Source organism: Setaria italica, chromosome II (assembly GCF_000263155.2).
Source record: "Setaria italica strain Yugu1 chromosome II, Setaria_italica_v2.0, whole genome shotgun sequence".
In the NCBI taxonomy this organism is placed as follows: Eukaryota; Viridiplantae; Streptophyta; class Magnoliopsida; order Poales; family Poaceae; genus Setaria; species Setaria italica.
The window spans coordinates 30,718,194-30,739,070 of record NC_028451.1 but is presented as its reverse complement, the minus strand read 5'-3'; the positions used below and the strand labels follow the sequence as shown (position 1 = coordinate 30,739,070).

The window sequence follows — 20,877 nt, the reverse complement described above, 5'->3', positions numbered from 1 at the left end:
TATAATGGGAGCTTGACTTGACTTAACATGCAGTGGATCAATGGATATGCCCTTAAATGCAGGAGAGTGAATATGTGGATTTTTTTGGTTAGTCAGAAAAAATTGAGAGTTGAAGTAATATCTTTTTTTGCTGTCGTATTTTCTGTGAAACATGTCATCGGCAATTAGATCCTTCCTCTCTCGTGCCCCTCACGACAATCACAAGAAACACAGTAGGCACAAGATGTAAGTAGAGCTTTTCCTTATTCTTCAATCCATAAATTATACGGAGTGCGCCTCTTGGTTATATAGTATTGAACTACTGATGAGTTTGGTAAGAGCCCACATTCAACTGGTCGGGCTTGGAGAAAGAGTCCTCTTCTCTGTTGCTTCGTTTGGTCGGTCCTTAACCTGCGTTGTCCAAGCCAGCAGATACTTTCAATTCTGTGTATTAAAACAGTATTAAATTACTAGATTCAACCATGTTGTGAGAAATCTTTTAGCTTTCTAATTTTGGTTTCTGGCACTCAAGAACCAAATGAAAGATATTGACAATACTGGAACTTGGCAAGGATTTGATTGCTCAACTTTTTGTTTTTTGCGCTAGAAAATTTTTTGATTGCTCAATACTGGAACTTTTGTTTTTTGCGCTAGAAAATTTGTCAACACTAAATAAATGTTGCCAATACCTAGATCATTTTCAATGTGGATGCTTGGTAAACTTTCAATGTGACTCCATCTACAGGCAACGACGCTACGTGCTCATGCATGTTAGTTCTGTATGCGATGCTTAATATGCTCTCTAGTCTCCAAGAAATTAAGCTGCACAAAATATAATATCTCACGTGGCACTCAGTTGGTACTTGGTACTAACGTAACAAGCATGACGCCACCTGCCTGATGTCATGGTGAGCATGAAAGCTCCTGCAGGGAAAAGAAAGCCAAAACGTCGACACCGTGTGTAATGGAATCCGGGGGAAAGGTGGAGAAAAAGTCTTGGCCGTATGGAATCTGTTAAGTTAGAAATAGAGACTGCTTTTCGTCTAGAGGGTCGTGCTCAACTCCTTTGTAAGAGTCAAACTCAATAATGCATTCATGATAAATGGCAACTCGACCCCAACTTGGTCCAACAATAGTTACATGATGGTGCTTGGCATTTTTACTACCAAAGAACTTTGATTCTCTTTCTTGCGAGTAAAATGACTTTGATTCTTGACTTGGTGCTACAGAAAGACGTCCATTTATGGTCCTTCCCATTCCCACGTGAGCATGTGAGCACGCAAAAGCTCCACGTGTCGAGTTTAGAACTACAAGCAACAAAATCCCGAGGAAATATAAGACAACATAGACTTACGATGCAAGGGGCCGGACACCAATTATGGTCACTTGATGACGGTTGTCATCTGAATACGAAATGGCTTTGTTTCTTCACTTGGTTTTGCAAAAAGATGACCCTCTATGTCGTCGAGGGGTGACACGGTTTATCTGGCCCCTCCTTTTGCCCACGTTACGAACGCGCAAAAGCTTCACGCGTCACATTTACAACTGCGTAGCAGCGAAATCCCGAGAAAATTCAAGGGTTTTAATAATGGACGATACTCAATTGCTTAGCATTTGAGTATCCATATGACTTGGTATCTTGACTCGTGATATACTGCTGTGGAAGGATGGCTCTTTGTGTTATCGAAAGGTTGCGCGGGCTTTGTCCCTTTTTGTTTCTCAACAGACAAAAGCTTTGCGTGTAGAATTTAAACATAATACATCATTTTGTATGTAAAATGTTTGAACAGGATATACTAAGTCTTACAGAACTACAAAATAGCACGGTCATCTTGAAGTACTCTATTTATATTAGTAGGTTTGAAGTGTCAATCAATCAAAAAGACAACAAAACTATTTTTTCATATTTGTCCATTCTCTTCTCACGTGAGAAAATTGCTTGGCAAAGTACCAATTTAACTTTTTTAAGACCTGCTAGTCGCATATGGTACTATTACCCGGCAAGGACAGAGGAGGCCAGTGGTTTTTGCGAGCAAGCCAGGGAACCAAACCACACAAGCCTCGCCCGAGAACGCACGCAAAACCGAAGAGGCGAAGACGATGACTTTGTTCAAGTCAACGGCGTTCACAAAAGACTCCACGGATAATTGACGAGAGGCTCTCGCTGCGTCCTAATCGTCTGGCCCACCGCGGACAGCTCTCTCTTGTCTTCTTGTGCGAGGTCATGCACAAGCACAAGGTCACGCTGTACATGACATGAGTAGAGTACATGACAAAAGAAAGTAAAAAGTGAGGGAGAAAACTCTGGAGCTAACAATGATCGATGGAACACCAGGTGTTGCTGAGATTAACGGTGGGAGCTAACAACTTTCTTTGTCAAATCAGAAATATTTCTTTTATACCAGGTCAGTCTAGTCAAGCCAGATATTCTGTCAGGAAAACCTCTGATTAAAATAAAGCAACTACAGGAAAAACTATCGGCTCTAGCAGTCTTGCTCCCACCGGAAATGAAGAAGTGGTGCTACTTCATTATTATTATTTTTTTTTCACAACTCACATGATGTACTCTGTCTTGATTAGAACATAAGAATTTTATATTATCGGGTACAGGTCCTACACATAAATTTAGTAGGAATTCCATATGAATCGGCAAAAAATAATGCATTCTAATTCGAATCAGGCCAACTCCAATGTATTTGGCAAAACTAGCAGTGGGATCCGCAACAGATTTTCTTTAGTTGCGGAAAGAACCATAATGGTATGAAAGAGAAGGTCACAGATCATCTATCTCTACTTCTGGTTGGCTGAATCTGTACAGAAATAATTTTTAAACATCTGTGGGCTACCCATAGTACTATGGGTGTCTTTTATTATCTTTTTTTCTATGTACAACTTGCACAATGTTGCTAGGAGGCTGAATGTAATATTATAATAGCTATGGACTACTTTCCCACGATGTTGTGGTCACCATTGAGACAAATGAATTTAACGGAGCAGCGTGCGAGTATGTGAAATCACATTTCCTTTTTTTAAACAGAAGAACGACACCTCATGCCCACCACCGTACCCCATTTTTAGAATTGGAATAGTTTCGGACCTCTGCGACCACCATGTAACCCCTCTTCGTCACAAATATAAACGATCTTAGGATTTTTATAAAGATTAAGCTCATTAATAATACCTGACATAATTAATTAGATCAAAATACCTTGTATATCTGGCCGAATGAAGTGTTCAGCTAGCGTACACACACTAACAAGTGCACCTCTTCGACATGTGCAGAATAAAACTACATCTAAATCGACGATATATTTGGACTCAACAAGTGGAGTGCTATATCTGTGCTTCCACTACTGTACAAAGCTAAACAAGTCCTCAGCTCGGTTGGCTTGCTCGCCAGATGCGCGAGCGGCCGCGCGTGAGTTCCATCCCTGGGATCCACACTCGCGTGCCTCGTGGGGTTTTTCCCCTGTTACCGCCGGGATGGGTCCCGATCTAGATCTAGGGTACACACGCATGCGCGTTCAGTGGTACTGCGCGTTTCCCGCACATTGGAGGCTTAGAGCCTCCCAATCCTTCCTTGGTTTGTGTGAGGATGCGCACGCGTGTGTGTGAGTGTGGTGTGTGGTGGTTCGTGACGTCCTCGTTGTACCCTCTCAAAAAAAAGCAACACAATCGCTAGGGATAGGATACCTCTAGTGACATTTAGCGATCTTTGTTTTTCTCCTACATTTCCATGTGCAAATAGCTAAAGCACCCCGGACAGAATAATATACAGGGCAAGTTCTTTTTAGTTCCAACCACTCTTCATGCGCTGTAGGAATGCGAAACCAAAGCCAACCTTCCCTGGCATGAGCAACATGCACACCCATGTCACGACCCAAAAGTTAAAAATAAGATTAACATGTTAACAAGAGCATCATGAGCATCATTTATGCATAATTGAGTATCATGGCTATGCATTTGTTGAAGTTCATAAAATTGTTGTTTATTCTTGAAATTCATCTTTGTGAATAAACTCAAATTTCTGATATGCAACTATGCTCTCAGTTATTTTATTTAAATATTAGGTGCAATGTGATGATTTTACAGTATTTTTACTTAATTTTCCAGTGATGTTTTCTTGTGTTAAAAATTCACTTAAGTTTAAATTTTAGCTATTTTTCTTTGTCAATTGTGTGAAAACCTAAGCAGTTCTTGAGGTGATTCTTATGGCATTGCATTCTTTGTAATTTTATCTTTCAAATGAGTATTTTTGGAGGATTTGTGGGTGCCTGTAGCTGGGTCGTTTGAAGTGGAGAAGTTGAACGGTTTGAATTTCGTCAGGCCCACTCGTCAGCACCTCCTTCCTCCTCTCCCGCGCCTCCTTGCTTGCCGGTTGGGCAACAGAGATGGCGTCTGCTCAGCTGCTGCAAACAGACTGGCCATCGTGGCTTCGCCCACGCGAAATGCCTCCCTTGCCTTCGCTCCCCCTCACCTTTTTAAGCCCAACGTTGACCTCCCCGAAACCCAAACTCCCCAACCTCCATTGCCGTCGCCACCACCTCCAAGCTCCCCTCCATTGCCGGCCCGATTCACTACCGTTGGTGAGTCTCGACTCGATTCCTCTCAGCCACAGCACCCCCTAGAGCTCCCGCATCCATTTTGCCCCTCACCTTTCTTCCTCCCCCACCGTGCAGGGCGCTCGCCGGTGAGCTCCGTCCGCCGTTCCGCTACCACCCCTGGAGCTCCACTGTGCCGCCTCCTCTGTGCTACGGGGCTGCTGCTGGTGAGCCCCTGTGGCCTCAGGGCACCATGCCCTCGCGCTCCCTGCTGTGCAGCGCCGCACTCCCCAGTCGCCGACCAAGCCAAGGCCACGGCCGACCATGCGTCGCTGGCCTCGTGCCTATGTGCGTGGGTGTGTTTGGGTGAGAGAAGAAAGAGAAGGAGAGGGGGTATGGGGAAAGATCCAGGGACCCACGTGCAGGAGAAACAATAGATCTAAGGCTTTAGATGTGAAATGACCTCAGTTTTCTTTGTTTCCTAGACTTAAATGGCTGCAAACTTTGAAAACGCATAGAAATGTGTAGAAAAATGATAAAAATATGAATCTTATTTTTTTGTGTTATTTTTGGGATATAGTTTCATCCAAAAATGATTATATGCATGTTCCTGTTGTATATCTGGTGCTATAATTTATTTTGTTCTAAAATTGTTAAATGCTTTATAAATCATGTGATGCTCCAAAAATTATGAAACCAATTTTGTTAGCTTACATTTATCATTTATGCTCCATATATACAACTTTTATAAGTTGAATATATGGTTTTCATACTTTTTTAGATTTATTTATTGTTTGTTGTCTTAATTTTGTTATTCACATGATAAATAGCATAAAAAGATAAATTTTGAAACCACCTTCGTTAAGCCATGTTTTCTGTATATATTCTAGAAAAATTGTATTCATATTTTTCTGGATGATTTACGTGTCTTTTTTGATTTAATGTGCTTAATGATAGTTTATCTTGTTTATTGTATATCTCTATATGAAAATTGATTTTGATGTGAATCCAACTCTCATGGTTTTGTATTGTTTCCTTCTATCAGTGAAATTTATTTCTTAATTGTTGCTCAACAAATGATTTTAATCTTACAATTTCCTTCTTACTTGTGGCTTATCGATTAGCATAATCTCTCATAATGATCTTGTATGTTTGTTTACTATTTTTAGCTAGATTGTTCTGTTGTTAATTCATTCCTTACTATTTTATTAATTATCCATGCAATTCATGAGCATTTGCACTCATGGCATCATCTCTAATGCATGCACGCATTTCATTCATTTTAGAGAGCAGGTTGCCGGAGAACGAGTCAGTTGAGCCCGAAGCCGAGGCTAATGTAGAAGTGGTTGTTGAGCCCGAGGAAACCCAAGACAAGTAGCTATGCATACTTATCCTACTTTTCTAAATAAATTTGTTACTATGTATAGCTATGGGATGCATGTGGGTTATCTATCTTATTGCATTGTTAGAACCTATGTTGTTGATATTATGGCCTCCCTTGCTTTGTTATTATACACCTTGTCGCTCGAGTAGTATGGGTAATGTTAAATTAACCTTGTTAATTGCTTAGCCATGCTTAGACATAGAATGATCACTTTGGTAATAGAGTGGTTATAGATTAATCAACAACGATTCTAGTATGATTCTCTAATGTTGTTGATAAATGAACATGATGGTTAATTGGATAAAAGATTTGAGTGGTGCGTAGGGCCATGAGAATGGAGTCTCAGTGACATAGGCCGCTTGAGTCGATTAAGTCGATTAAGGACCGTCCGTTGTTGATGTTAGTTTGAGCACCTTTTTCGTGCTACCACATGTTCTCGAATGAGATGAATAAGCCTAATACCTTACTTGTCTCGCTCTATGAGGCATGACCCTAGATTGTGGTCCTTGGACTATGTAGAGGAGCCTAGGGGTGTCCTCGGTGGACCTAGGTAGTCCTCCACACAAGCTAAGCGTGTTACACTCATAGTTTGGGGTGGTTTGGAAACGGTTAGCATGAGTACCCCAAGTGCACCTTTGGCCGGGTGTGCGAGCCGCAAGGTCCTCGAGTCGTGTGGGTAAAGAGTACACCCTTATAAGGATAAATCAATTCGAATTGCCACACTCTCAGTTATGAGCAAGCTCAAATCCCATGAATTCATCGTAGAGTCATCGGATGCTTATGTATACTTGTTCATATAAGTATGCTCTATGTTACCATGTTGGTGTAATTGTTTTAACTAAAATTTGAAGTGGATTTTGGGCAAGATCAATAAAATTTTGCTAGCTATCCATAGGATGATATTCACGTGCTTATGGTCAAAAACTAAGGATAGGATGAGCTAGGCTTTTGCAAATTTACTTTACCTTAAAGTCTTACTCTTGTTTATCCCTTTGCATGCTCCTTGTTATATATTTGCATAATACTTGCGAGTATCTTTTTTACTCATGTTGCTATTGCTCACTAAGTTGGAGGTGAACCGGAGGCCGTGTTTGGTCACTTTTACCCCACCGATCCGAGGGTGGGTGATGAGTGACTAGAGCGATTGTTTGTTGCTTCGGTGGTGTTCTTGGGCAACGACACCATCGTTTCTTTTGTGTTATTCTATCGTATCCACTATGTAGTGGTGCTCTTTTCATGAGTTAGATGTTGGGTAAACTTGAACCATAATATTTAATCTCATGTTATTGTTGTCATGAGTCCAAGACTTGTATTTTGGAGCTCATTTATTAAATTTCAGATTTGAACTATGTATGTCACAAACTTATAATCTTAGTTGTTGAACTTGTGTAATATTTAAAATTGCTCTTTGTGGTTCATGTGATAATGTGCGATTTGTATGGTTGGTATTGCTCGATCTTAAGCATGTTGTGAAACACCTCTCGAGACCACCGGATTTATCTCTTGTTACGTTAAATTATACCGAATCTTGTATCTCTAGGTATGAGTAGTCACTGGATATGTCACACGACCGGTAAGTATTGACTCTTATTCTACTATTACATAACTGTCAATTCACTCAAATTGGGTGGTTCCAACGACCCCCGTCCGTGCAGATCGATCGATGCGTAAACGTGCGTGCGTACACACCTGATTGGCACCCGAGCGCACGCTCTTCGTTTGGTCGGATTCGCCCGCGCCGCTCCCCGACGCGGTCGGTCAGCCTCGTCCCGAGCACAGGGAGAAAAAGGAAATGACGCGCGCCGTGACGATAAATGCTGACGTCTCGGCCGGTGACGTCGGGGCGCTCTGGACGAACGGGAGGGGGACTCCACGACCACGGATCCGGAATCCAGGCCGCGCGTGGCTTCTCAGATTCCGACCGGTCAGCGGGTCGTGCTCGCGCCCCGCTTTTTCCACTCAGCTCCGTCACAATTTTCACGATCCAGCGGCCGCGCCCGCCCCGCCCCGGCCGATCGATCGATCCCTCACTCCCTCCACCCCTATATCTACCACGCCTTCCCGGCGGCAAGCATCCAAGTGTCCTGTTCCACAGCTCGTGCAACTCATACCTTCCGCAGCGGGGCTTGTTTACACAGGGAGACGCAGGCACCGATCGATGCTGCTCATGGACTCGGCGCGGCGCGCCGGCTGCTCCCCGGTCTGCTTGGACCTCAGCGTCGGCCTCTCGCCGTCGCCGCCCAAGATGGGCGCGGAAATGGCAGCCGAGCCTGAACGACCCGACCCCCACGCCGGCGGCTGCAGGATGGCGTCGTCCATGACCGACGAGCAGGTAACGGATCGATCGCTGCCCGTCTTCCTCGCCGCTTGCCTTCCTTGCTCTGCATGCCTCTGAATCCGTGGTCAAAATGTTGTTGACTCAGGCCAAGACCCTGGAGGCCAGGTTCACCCAGGTCAGCGAGGAGAACCGGCGGCTGAGCGAGATGATCGCCTACCTCTACGCCAGCCCGTTCGCCAGGCCGAGTCCCCCCGACGGCTCGGACTCGACGCGCGCCTCGCAAGCCGCGTCGCCGCCAACGCCGCCGGCGGTGAGCAGGAAGAGGAGCAGGGGCAGCCTGGAGCCGCCCTCGAATTCGGGCGACGCCAACAACGGCAGCGGCAACGCCGAGGCCGCGCACGCCGACGAGAGCCCCCTGAGCGACGGCTTCGAGGGCTCGTGCAGGCGGATCAAGGTCAGAAGGGTCTGCACCCGGATCGACCCCTCGGACACCACGCTCACCGTCAAGGACGGGTACCAGTGGCGGAAGTACGGCCAGAAGGTGACGCGCGACAACCCGTCCCCGAGAGCCTACTTCCGCTGCGCCTTCGCGCCCTCCTGCCCCGTCAAGAAGAAGGTGAATTTTCTACCATTTCCGCAGTGATCGTCACCTAATCGCCTCGTTTGAGCTGTGGCTAATGGCGGCTCTGTTTCTTTGGAGCAGGTGCAGAGGAGCGCGGAGGACAGCTCGATGCTGGTTGCCACGTACGAGGGCGAGCACAACCACCCGTGCCCGACGCGCGCCGCCGAGCTCCCCGGCAGCGCGGCGACGCGGACCGGGTCCGTGCCGTGCTCCATCTCCATCAACGCCTCCGGCCCGACCATCACGCTGGACCTCACCAAGAACGGGGCGGGCGGCGTGCGGGTGCTGGAGGCCGCCGAGTCGCCGGACGTCAAGAAGCTGTGCCAGGAGATCGCGTCGACGGAGTTCCGGACGGCGCTGGTGGAGGAGATGGCGAGCTCGCTGACCAGGGATTCCAAGTTCACCGACGCGCTCGCCGCCGCGATCCTCAAGCAACTGCCGGATTACTAGAGTCCAGTGTCCGAGTGTCGTAGTTCAGAGAGTTCCAGTCTGCAACAGTTTTTCTTCAGACAAAAGCCTGGTACGGATAGTGTACGGCTATTGAGATTAGGGAATAATCTCCTCAAGTTTACATGCACAATCAGAAGTTTCTTTGTTCTGTTTCAGGATCCAAACTATCAATAATATTGTACATTTCACAAGTCCATTCTTTGATCACGAATTTAAAATAAGGACCGTCCTCCAAGACAGCTGATAGTAGTTGAGAGTTTTGCTTTGGCTGTTTTTCCCTTTATCTGAATTTTATCTGTTCAGTAGTACTGTAAATTTCTAAGCTCAAATTGTTCACTGGAATTGAAATAATTTTTTTTTATCATGGGACTGACTTTATTCATTCAAAAAAAGTTACATCGTTTACCAGTTCATCTAAAATGCAGCTAGGGGCCTCATCGTCCCAAATACAGTTTTGTCTAATCATTCGAGCTCGCTGCGCTAAACTATGAGCCACTTGATTTGCTTCCCTACTGCAGTGCTCAATAGAAATCTCCTGGAAACCACTCCACATAATATTGCATTCATCATAAATGGGAGCTGCAGAATTCGCCGAGAAACCCCTATCCTGCATTATTTGCACTACCTCCATGCAATCCGATTGGATGATAAGCTTGTTGCACCCAATTCTTTGTGCTAACATCAGTCCCTCCTTGAGAGCATAAGCCTCTGCCATTGGTGCATCCACTAAGTGCGGCACAAAACTATGAGCAGCTGCCAGAAACCCTCCCGAGCAATCTCTTATCACCGAGCCAACACTTCCACAGCCACCGTTTTCATCAAAACCGGCGTCAACATTCACCATCACCTTCCCAACCGGAGGCTTCTTCCATCCTTGTCTCACCTTCACCACTTTTCTTGCTGCTAGCATATAATTTTTGGTGAGTGCCGCAATAGCCATGGCAGACCTTGGGATATTCTGAACGGTCTCCCCATGAACAAATTGCCGACGTTCCCACCAACTATACCATCCTGCCGTCAAAACCAGCTCTGCAAAGCCCACTCCCAACGCCTGAACTTGATCTTCATTTGTTATAACCTCTTCCAGAATCACAGAACCTGAACGATCGGTGTCTATTATCTGCTGAATTTTCTCTCCAAGACCCATCGACCTCCAGACTTCTTTCACTCTATCACATGTGAAGATGAGATGTTTAATATCTTCCGCTCCATGTTGACATACAGGACAACCTCCTGATTCTCCAATATGACGATTAGCAAGGATAGCCCGACATGGTAATTACCTGCCTTGTAATGATGTATAGTGATTACTGAAAATGATCTCTCAGGGTTCTGTGCTCCAAGAAAGAGAGAATTGGGCTGTATGTGACTGTCCAGGTCCACCGGGCCGGCCAATCCCCATCATATTTGTTAGCCCAAACATGCATGTCCAGCCCTCCCTGTTAAGGCCTACTTTCCTGGGGATTTTGGCCTCCTTCACAGCAGCAGGTGGTGTTTGAGATGCCCAGTAGCGCACGGCTGAAAAAATGAAACCAAGTTTCCCCATCCTCCTACTTGGTTTAATTTTTTTTCTCTCAAACTTGACTCCGTTTTTTAATCTGATTATAAACTATATTTTCTATAGAATTACTGTAACAAAATAGTAACATGCAGTTAGAATCCGCATGTTCCGATTACAGGCCGCTCTGATGGGTACGAACTCGGCAAATCCAGTTTTGCCCGTGCAATCAAAATTAAACTTGAATCATACTTCCTTTGTCCTAAATTCTAGATCGTTTTGGTTTTTTTAGGTGCATAATTTTTGCTATGCACTTAGATATAATATATATCTACATGCATAACAAAATCTATGAAACATAAAAATCAAAACGATCTACAATTTGTATAACAAAATCTATGAAACATAAAAATCAAAACGATCTACAATTTGAAATGAAGGGATTACCAATCCTAAACAGCTGAACAAACCGACGCTAAGAACCTATGTCAACTCAACGATCAGAATTCAGAATGCAGCTAGCTACTGTCTACTGCTCCCTTTTTTTTTAAATACAGATATACTTCTTTCGTCTTAAATTATAGTTGTTTTGGACTTTCGGTTGTAGTATAACAAAAGGAGTATATCTTGCAACAACTTAGCCCGAATGCTCCAGCTTTTAATTACCCCCGCTGCCCTCGCCGTGTTAGGCTTAGGCCAGACAATGGCAAGTCAAGGTAGTCATGTCCGTTCTTATATACAGACAACACCAGACAATGGCAGGTCAAGGTAGTCATGTCCGTTCTTATATACAGACAACACGTTTAAATTCAATATAAGGTGGTGTTTGGATCAGTAGTTCATGGACTAAATTTTAGCTTCTAAAATTTAGCCCCTAAAATTTAGTCCTGCTGGGCCGTTCGGATCCATGGACTAAAATCCATAAATGTTGTTGAAAAAGACACTATTACCCTCTTTGCTTGCCCCTGGCGTATACACCTTCTTTCCCAACCTTTGCACTCACCGCCCTTCTTCCTCCTCCAAATCTGCAGCGCGCACGGCGACCAGAAGCCACCGTCGCTGCCGATGGTCGCCCACCACACCCGACGCTGGGGTCGCGCAGCGAGATCCGAGGGCCGGCGCGCCATCGCCCTGCGGCGACGATCTCCGCGCGAGGCGAGGCGGAGGCAGAAGAGGAGGCGGCGGCTTGGGCTCGGTGGAGGCGGAGGAGGCGGGGGGCCGGCCGGAGGAGGCGGGGGGCCGGAGGCGGCGTGGCCGGCCGGAGGAGGCGGGCTCGGGCGGAGGCGGCAGGTGTGGGAGGCGGAGCAGAGAGGAAGTGCGGGAGGAGCAAGGCACCATGTGGAGGAGAGAGGAAAAGGGGCAGGGGTGGAATTTGTGGTCCTGGGAGCACTTTTAGCCTCTTTTAGGGCTTCTTTGGGGCTAAAATTTAGCTCCTAAAGTTTAGCTATTTGTCACTTTTAGCCCTCCTGTTTGAATCTAAGAACTAAATTTTAAGCTAGAAGTGAACTGTTGAATCGCCGGCTCGCTTTCCTGCACTTTCTGCTTCGCGCCTAACTCCATTCAGAAACTGAACATAGCAGGCTAGCAGCCGTTGTCACAGCCCAGTCTACTTTGGCGCGTCGCGTCTTTGCCAATAAACGAAAGATGCTCTATCACGAAGTAGAAGTAGAACGTAGAAGAGCCGGTTTTTAATTTTGGGTAAGAACGACATGGCAACAAGAAAGCAGTCCACAACCAGTCTGTACTACGCTGCAAGTTGCCATGCATGGCTCGGTCCAAACATAGCGCAGCCCACATCATAATACAAACAATTCTGGCATGTTTCATCAATTGGGCCCATTTTGACGTACCAAAAAGAAAGGATTTATACATGAGGGGGTGAAGGCAAAAAAATTGAGCCGGATAATAACATACTCTCCTTTTTGTCTTAAAAATACAACATTAATTTCGTCTTAAGTCAAATATTTTTTAAAAGTTTGACCGAATTTATAGACACCCAAAGGGTCAGCGGTCAAGCATCTTGTCGTTTAGACGCGTCTCGAGAGGGGGAAAAAAACTCTGAATGGCCAAAACAAGCTGTAGCACAGTAGTAGTACAGGAGGAGTGCGTTCGTGCAGCCCCCCGGCCGGTCGGTCGCGGCCATCCACGTTCCGCACTTTCACAGGTTCACTTCGCACAGCTGACGCTGATGGGTGCACTCTCGATCAGCAGCAGGGTACATACAGTGGGATACAGTGGATGGACGACACTCCACGTCCAGACAAGAAGCATAGCACTTTTACGTCTCGTCCTGCATCTATCTGCTCTGCTGCGAACAGAAATATGCCCGCCAACCCTACTAAGGCTACGGGCCTCCATTTCTTTCATGATCTGGATCGGGGTTGTAGCTAGGTAGCTACCTCTTCATTACTACTGCTACATTGTTTCTACTCTCTCTGAATTCGTGAAAAGAAACCGAAGCGGTTTATATCTTTGCACATCTAACGCTGACGCTGGCGTGCACGGCGTCGGCAAAGTCAGCTCGCTAGCGTTCGGCGTCGGACGGGTCGCTCGATCACGGGCGCACTGTGCATCCCTGGCTCGCTTTCGCTGCCTTATTTGCACGCCTAACTCCGCTCAGAGACGACCGGGCACGGGACAGCTCGATCGATCCTCGACTGGGCAAGTTTGGCGCAAGTACAGGCACTCAGGGAGGGACGGAAAGGGTCAAGGGACCTTCAGTTCGTTCGCAACGAACCCAAGATGCTCGCATCCGCTCTAATAATGTGTATCCTATAGGTCACGAGAATGGACTATATGCATCCTGTGTTTTAGTATGTGCATGGGCTAAGAGCGTGCCGATAAGGCCTCTACTGTGTGTGTTTCGTCGTTGCATCCATGCATTCGGCGACCAACCATGCAAGTTGACATATTCGATCTCCTCGCTCCCTGCCAAAGCTTTGGCACGGTTGACTTGTGACGCATCCATCCACCCAGGCACCACACCAGCCTAGCTAGGCCTAGCAGCTCAAGTCAGCCAATGATCATGTGTGCGCAGTAGCAAGGAGACACGGGCAACCTAGTTGCTTGCGGCCATAGAGTATGTGCTTATTGTTTTCCACGTTGGTTCGAGAGGATGTCGACCGCAGGAACGAACAATATAATGGAACAGGATCCCTTCGTTTTAGCTCGATCGGCCCTACCACTACCATGATATGGACAGGGATATATACGGGACAACCACAGGTACTAACTGCTCAGCCTAACTGCATGTCTGCATATGTGTCGGCTTATGTTCTCTAAATAAAAGTTAATTGTAGAATTAGCAGTCCTGCACATAAAGAAGGTTTTTAGCTGCCCGATCTGGACGAGGAGGCCGCGGACTGGACTGGACTGACGATGACTAGCTCGTCATTGATCGGATCGGATCAGCAGACTACACGGCTGCACTTGTTTTTTTTTTTCCAAGAAACCTCAGCTAACGCTGACCGGGTCACGCATCCGTGGTGACCAATGCTTTCGCTAAGAAAGATGCCTAGCTCTCGTTTGTTACAAGGTCATCAAATGCCACGTTGCTATAAGAAACAGCAGTCACACTCACACCCGTGTGCGCACTTCAGCTAGATCACTAGCTAGGCTGAGCTCCACAACCAGCAACGTTAACCTTGTGTCTGCGCCTCCCGGGCGGACACGCGTGCTAAATTTCTCCTTTTATTTGCAGTGCTACTAGATTGCCGACGTACCGCCAGCTGCCGTGCGGGCGAGGCGCGCGTAAAGAGAGACATTGCTACGCGGCCTATGGACAAGAGAAGCACCTTTCCTCTTTTTTCCTCTTTGTCTTGTTCCTCTCTCTCTCTATCTCTCTCTCTATATATATATATAGATTTTAATCTCACCGATTATTCAAAGCTATGTTATACATTCTCGTAGAGAATAAAGAGATACACCAACCAAAACAGGTGGCATTTACAATCTTCGCGTGGTACTCCCTTCCCTCCGTTCAAAAATCTATATATCTAGAAAACTCAAACTTTTCTAAAACGATATACATGTTAAAATAAAAGTAGTAGTATGCAATTTGTATAGAAACCTACATTCAATTGACATGAGCATAACATTTCAGCACCCATTCCGTTCGCAAAAAATAAGGGATGTCTCAAGGTTGTCTGAAATCAAGTTATTATAAACTTTGATTACAGATTGTCTCCATGCATTTATCTTAGGTAATTAAAAACAAACATGAGTACATACTTCTTGGAACAAGATTGTAGTGCTAAACTCAGGTTTTGTACTTTAGAATTCTATGGGGTAACTTAAGTTAGCTAGCTAAAGAAAACCAGGGAATAAGGTCCCATTTGGATACATCAACAGTTTCCATATCCAATTTGAAAATTTTCTGAAATTAAGTTACTATAGCAATTTGAAATTTTGTCCGACTTGAAATTTAATGCCCCCCAACTTGACTTGGGCATTGAGCAAGCCAATGCTTGGAATCAGGCCCTGTTTGGATACACCCTCCTAAAGATTCTTTAGGAATCCACTTTTAGGACACTTTTAGGACTTGTGCATCCAAACATGGGTCTTAAAAGTGCACTCCTAAACTTTAGGAGGGCCATTTTCATTAGGAGGGCGAAGGGGTACTAATGGATCCTATTTCTCCTAAAAGTGGTCTCCAAATCTCCCTTTACCCCTATTGCCCTCGCATGCATTAATGACGTGAACAGTGCAGGGGTAGTTTAGAGGAGTAATTGGGGGGTAAAAATGATATTTTCCCTCTAAGGTCCTAAAGATTAGCAGTCCATCCAAACAGTCCTTACTAAACTTTAGGACTAACAATTTGAGGATCCTAAAGTTTAATATACTACTAAATTTAGGAGTTTGGGTCCTGTTTTGTATCAAACAGGACCCAGTTGCACAGACTCCGACCTTTTTATAATCTGATCATGCAAAATATCTGGTCCAAAATCAAATGGGACGATCAATCTCTTTCTTATGCATTTATAAACATATTTCAATCAAGGCAGGCACTCGGTTCATATCTCCATGCATATACGGAGGTAGCAGGTGCAGAGGCGCTTCTGTCAGTGGCGTAGCCAAAAGGGGGTGGGGCCAGCATAGGGGCCAAGCTCCCCCCTCCCCCCCCCAAACACTATTGGGGTCCCACTTACATGGTAAAATTTGAGTAGCCAGCTCCACCACTGCCTCTAGTCGTACCTTTAATTTGCTTGTATTCTACAAGTGCATATACTAGTCAGTTTAGTGTTGTCAACTGCAAATTAAATTGTACCGAAGAGGTTCTGTGTTTGGTTATGAAATTGATAAGGGAAGTTCCTGGGTATACTTGTCTGCTGCCTTTTAGGAAATTCAAGCGTATGCCCACTATCAAAGATTACTATGCCCATCTCTTCCATTTCCCACTTCCCAGCATATGCTTGCGCAACTCAGTTGATGGTTTGAATAAGTTAAGTGTTCAGGTAGCACAGTAGCACCAAATTAACATGCACTTGAACAGGATTGGGGGATGTCATCTTTGATTTATCTTAGTTGTTGTGGTAAACTGCACGGAACCAGGATTTGTGGGCTTCTCATTCCGTTAACATTTAAAGACTACAATGTAACACCAGTGACATTTGTCCAGTTTTTTTGCTGATATATCTTAGTTTGTTATCAGTCACTTAATCTTTTCTCAGTCAGATTTTGGTTTATGCTCTTTTCTTTTCTAAAAAAAAGATAAATGCTTACGTGTGTCACAACTTGATTCGTTAAAGATGTGGCCGAAATCAAGTTATAAAATCAGCCGGTTGTTGAGTAGCAAGTCCCGTGGTTTAACAATACGTAGTTAGTCTGCACAGAGGCTCAAGAATAGGGTCTGCACAGAAGATCCACCCACCATATCAGGATGACCACTGTCAACCACATGAGTAGGTGCAAGTTGCGGTCATTTTGCTCAACGCTGAATCAAACAATTGATTAGTGTTCTTCGAAAAGAAGAACACACTGATTAGTCACACACTAGTCATAGCCGTCTCACAGCCTAGAGCAGCTGATTATCATCCATTCCATTCTGTTCCGTTCCATCCGGTGGGAGTAGTAGTAAAACAAATAGCCGCCGCCCCCGTTATAAATAGCCGGCGACACCAACCCGGCGTGCTCCTGGTTCTCTTTCTCTTCTCCCTTGGAGCCACCAACCTTTCCTCAGCTTGGCTAGCCAGCCAGCTTCCTTGTAACCCTAGCCGCCCGACCGGCTCGTAAACCCTAGCGACCAGCAAGGGATGCAGCCCACGACGCGGGAAATGCAGGCCATGGCCGCCGCCGGCCAGATCTCCCTCGACGACCTCCGCGCGGCCGCCGGCAGCGCGGGCGGCGTGCACGACGACTTCCTCGACCAGATGCTGGGAGGCCTGCCGCCGTCGGCCTGGCCGGAGCTGGCGTCCGCCGCCGGGGCGAAGGTGCCGGAGGGTGGCGCGCAGGCGGAGGGGATGCAGCAGCACCAGCACCAGCAGTTCGGCGGGGGATTGTACGACGAGTCCGCGCTGCTGGCGTCGCGGCTCCGGCAGCACCAAATCAGCGGCGGTCCTGGCGGCGCGGAGTCCGCGGCGGCGGCGAAGCAGATGGTGCTGCAGCAGCTGGCCGATCTGAGGCAGGGCCACCACATGCTGCTCCAGGGCATGGGCCGCTCGACGGGCGGCGGCGGGGACGGCGGCCTGCTCCTCCCGCTCTCCCTCGGCAGCGGCGGATCGGGCGGCGACGTGCAGGCGCTACTCAAAGCCGCCGCCAATTCCGCCGTACTGATCCATCGCCTTCTTCCCTCAAATCCACTTGCTGCCTTTTTTCCCCCCGCCAAGAATCTAGAATCTTTTGCAAAAAAGTTCGCGTTTTTATTCGGTGTGTTCGTTCCAGGGTGGAGAAGCCGGCGGCGTCTTCGGCGGCGCCTTCGCCGGATCGCTACAGCAGCAGCAACATCAACATTTCCAGCAGCATCCACAGGTTCGCAGTATCAACAAACCACAAGCGTACTTGGCATGCTTCAAAACGCATGGTCGTTCACTCTTCGAAATCTCTACTAATAAGCACTGCTCTTGATTCTCGCTCGCAGCAAACGGCGCCGTTGCCGGGCCAGGGCTTCGGTGGAGGAGGCGGTGGCGGAGGCGGTGGCGCATCCGCCGGCGCGTCACAGCCTCAGGCCGGTGCATCGGGCGGGGGCGCGGCGGCGCCACCCAGGCAGCGCGTGCGGGCGCGGCGCGGCCAGGCCACCGACCCCCACAGCATCGCGGAGCGGGTGAGCTACGCGACGACGACGCTCCTCCTCCCGCTCCCTAATTGCCACCGCTCCGCGTTTCCTATTAGTCACGTCGACGGGCGGTAGTTAAATTCTCAATTGGGGCGAATAAATCCGCGGCGGGCAGTTGCTAATCAGCCCCCGTGTCCGTTCCGATGACTGTCTGTTGTTGTTTCCTGGATTTTGGATTCTTCTCCCCCCGTTCCGGCTCCCCAACCCAAACCACTGCTATTCCTTTGTCCGTTTCTTCGTTCCCATATTCGCCCTCACCATGCTGCACACATGTTTTCCTGACCTGCTGTTCCAATCGTTTTGCAGCTCCGGAGGGAGAGGATCGCGGAGAGGATGAAGGCCCTGCAGGAGCTGGTGCCCAACGCCAACAAGGTGAGCTAGCATAAAGCTGAATTGCAGACTACTACACGCTTTGAGAGAAGAGAGAGGGATGGAGATTGCAGAGGCCTAGGGTTTTGGTTGTTGGGAGATGATGCACTTGATGCTGGCAATAAAGGTTCCCCCAATCACTCGTAGCGAGTTTGTGCCGAGGAAAATGGGGAAGATTAAACAATGGAGAAGACGGCAGCTTTACTAGAGTTCAACGCCATGCCCGGGTGCGCATGGATGGTTGTAGGACGGAGTCGTCAAATATTCAGATTGAGCTAGCTGTGGCTGTGCGGAGGTGTGGCTGGTGGTGGGTGCGCGCGTGCGGGGCACATTTACCCGCACGTTGGCCTACTTGACCAGCACCGTGCTCCCTCGGCGACCGCGCGGGGACGAAGAGGGAGGGCATGGCATGGCTTTTTCTCCGCCTAGAATTCCTGGCCATGTCGCGCGGGGGCGCCGCTTCCGAAGGAGGGCGAGAGGCGCTCGCTTTAGCGCCCTCTTTTCAGCTGCCCATCCTCTTTTTGTTCTTTGCGCTTGGCTTGCATTGCATACTCCTACTCACACTCACCGAGCCGTCTTTGCTTTGCAGACGGACAAGGCGTCGATGCTGGACGAGATCATCGACTACGTCAAGTTCCTGCAGCTCCAAGTCAAGGCAAGCTAAGCATGAAATGTTGTAGTACTAGTAGTGTGGCACCACGGATTGGATGATGTTGTTGATGGAGGTGCTGACATGTATGTGTAATCTTTGCGTTTACCAACCCACGCAGGTGCTGAGCATGAGCCGGCTAGGTGGCGCCGCTGCCGTCGCGCCGCTCGTGGCCGACATGTCCTCGGAGGTAGACTCTCCTCTCTCTCTCTCTCTAGCAGTCGAGTCGATGGAGTACCAATAGCATGCAGCTTCTCTCTCTAGCTTTCTCCTACTGCCCAGCTTCATCTCTCTCCTCCCCCTCCAACTTTTCCCGCACTCGAAAGAATCAGCGGGATGTCAACAAACTTTTCAGCGCCACGGCTGATGGCTACTGCCATTGCCACTACAGTGCCTCGCGTGCCGCCGCGCGAAATGACGCGGCTGCCCCCGCCAGGCGGGGCTTCGTATTCGTACAGGCGTGCCTGAACCTCGGGGCCACGTGTTCTGTGTGTGTGCAGGGTCGAGGCGGCGCGCCGGCCGCGGCGGGGAGTGACGGCCTGGCGGTGACGGAGCAGCAGGTGGCCAAGCTGATGGAGGAGGACATGGGCACCGCCATGCAGTACCTGCAGGGGAAGGGCCTGTGCCTCATGCCCGTCTCCCTCGCCACCGCCATCTCCTCCGCGACGTGCCACATGCGCCCGCCGGTGGGGGCAGCGGGGCCGGCGGGGCTCGGGGTCGCCGCAGCAGCGCACCACATGGCCGCCATGCGCCTGCCGCCGGGCATGAACGGCAGCGGCGGCGCCGAGTCGGCGGCTGCCGTGCCGGCCTCCCCGAGCATGTCCGTGCTCACGGCGCAGTCGGCCATGGCCAACGGCGCCGGCGGGGCCGACGGCGAGGGCTCGCACTCCCAGCAGCAGCAGCAGCATCCCAAGGACGCCGCGTCCGTGTCCAAGCCGTGATCCCCTCGAGAACGAGAAGATGACGGGCGGCCGCCGTTTCACTAACGTCGAAAACCCTGTCACTCTCCTGACCTGATGACGGCGTCGGCCTCCACTTTCGGGCTTCCCTATCCGCGGGTCTCGCTCGGCTTGGACTCCTCGGAACCGTGGGCTCCCTGACGGGGCCATCCGCGCCGCTGCGGGCCCACGGGCTCCCAGCACACTGCCGCTGTGCAGCAGCAGCAGCCGCCCTCAGACTCGCCTTTTCCTTTTCTTTTACTTTCTTCCTAGTCTTACCATTATTTTCTTTTCTGTTTAATATTATTCCCTGTATGCCGTTGTTTTTTCCAGTAAATATTAATTAATTAATCCAGGTCTGGTTCTCCTGCTGCTGGCTTTATGCCAGCTTTACCTTCTCCTTTTCCCGCCATCGGCATCAACTTTTTTCCCTCCTTTTCTGTTTCCTGCCGTAGCTTTGCCTGGCCCCACTCTCTGTTTAATTTACGCACAAGTTTGTCCTTTGCGGTTGGACGGGGAATTTGGTCTCCCAGCTTTGGCTACTAACCCATTCTTTTCCAATTTTGCTATGCTTTTTTATTCCCAAGTGTATCTTGTTATATTTTCTCTGGCCCCACCAGTGAGGAACAAAATGTGCTGGTATTCTAGCTTGGTAGTGACTTGAATGGATGGATGGATGGATATATCGAGAGGTGATGCTTGGAATCTTAGGTTGGGGATTAATTGTTTGTTTAAGTGATCGTTCATTCATGGCTTAATCCCAAAAGTCATTTCGGCTCGGAACGTTCTGGAAAGCACCTATGGGATGAGCAAGAATCAATAAACAAGAGGGAGAAGATTTGCAGCTGACTGCTGAGATACGGTAATTTGCTGACTCAAAGTCACGCCACCAGTGGCAA

General features: G+C 48.1%; 2 protein-coding genes across 2 annotated transcripts; both read left to right on the top strand.

Moving 5' to 3' along the window:
* Positions 1-7,918: 7,918 nt before the first annotated feature.
* On the top strand, positions 7,919-9,450 carry LOC101785710 (WRKY transcription factor WRKY76). Its single transcript, XM_004956774.3, has 3 exons — positions 7,919-8,236; positions 8,328-8,798; positions 8,886-9,450. The coding sequence occupies exons 1-3, from the start codon at positions 8,063-8,065 to the stop codon at positions 9,252-9,254; spliced, it is 1,014 nt and encodes a 337-aa protein (XP_004956831.1). The 5' UTR covers positions 7,919-8,062; the 3' UTR covers positions 9,255-9,450.
* Positions 9,451-17,003: 7,553 nt separating this feature from the next.
* Positions 17,004-20,378, top strand: LOC101785308 (glycine, alanine and asparagine-rich protein). The gene is made up of 7 exons (XM_004956773.4): positions 17,004-17,516; positions 17,632-17,718; positions 17,828-18,010; positions 18,329-18,394; positions 18,981-19,046; positions 19,162-19,230; positions 19,541-20,378. The coding sequence occupies exons 1-7, from the start codon at positions 17,004-17,006 to the stop codon at positions 19,979-19,981; spliced, it is 1,425 nt and encodes a 474-aa protein (XP_004956830.1). The 3' UTR covers positions 19,982-20,378.
* The last annotated feature ends 499 nt before the right edge of the window (positions 20,379-20,877 follow it).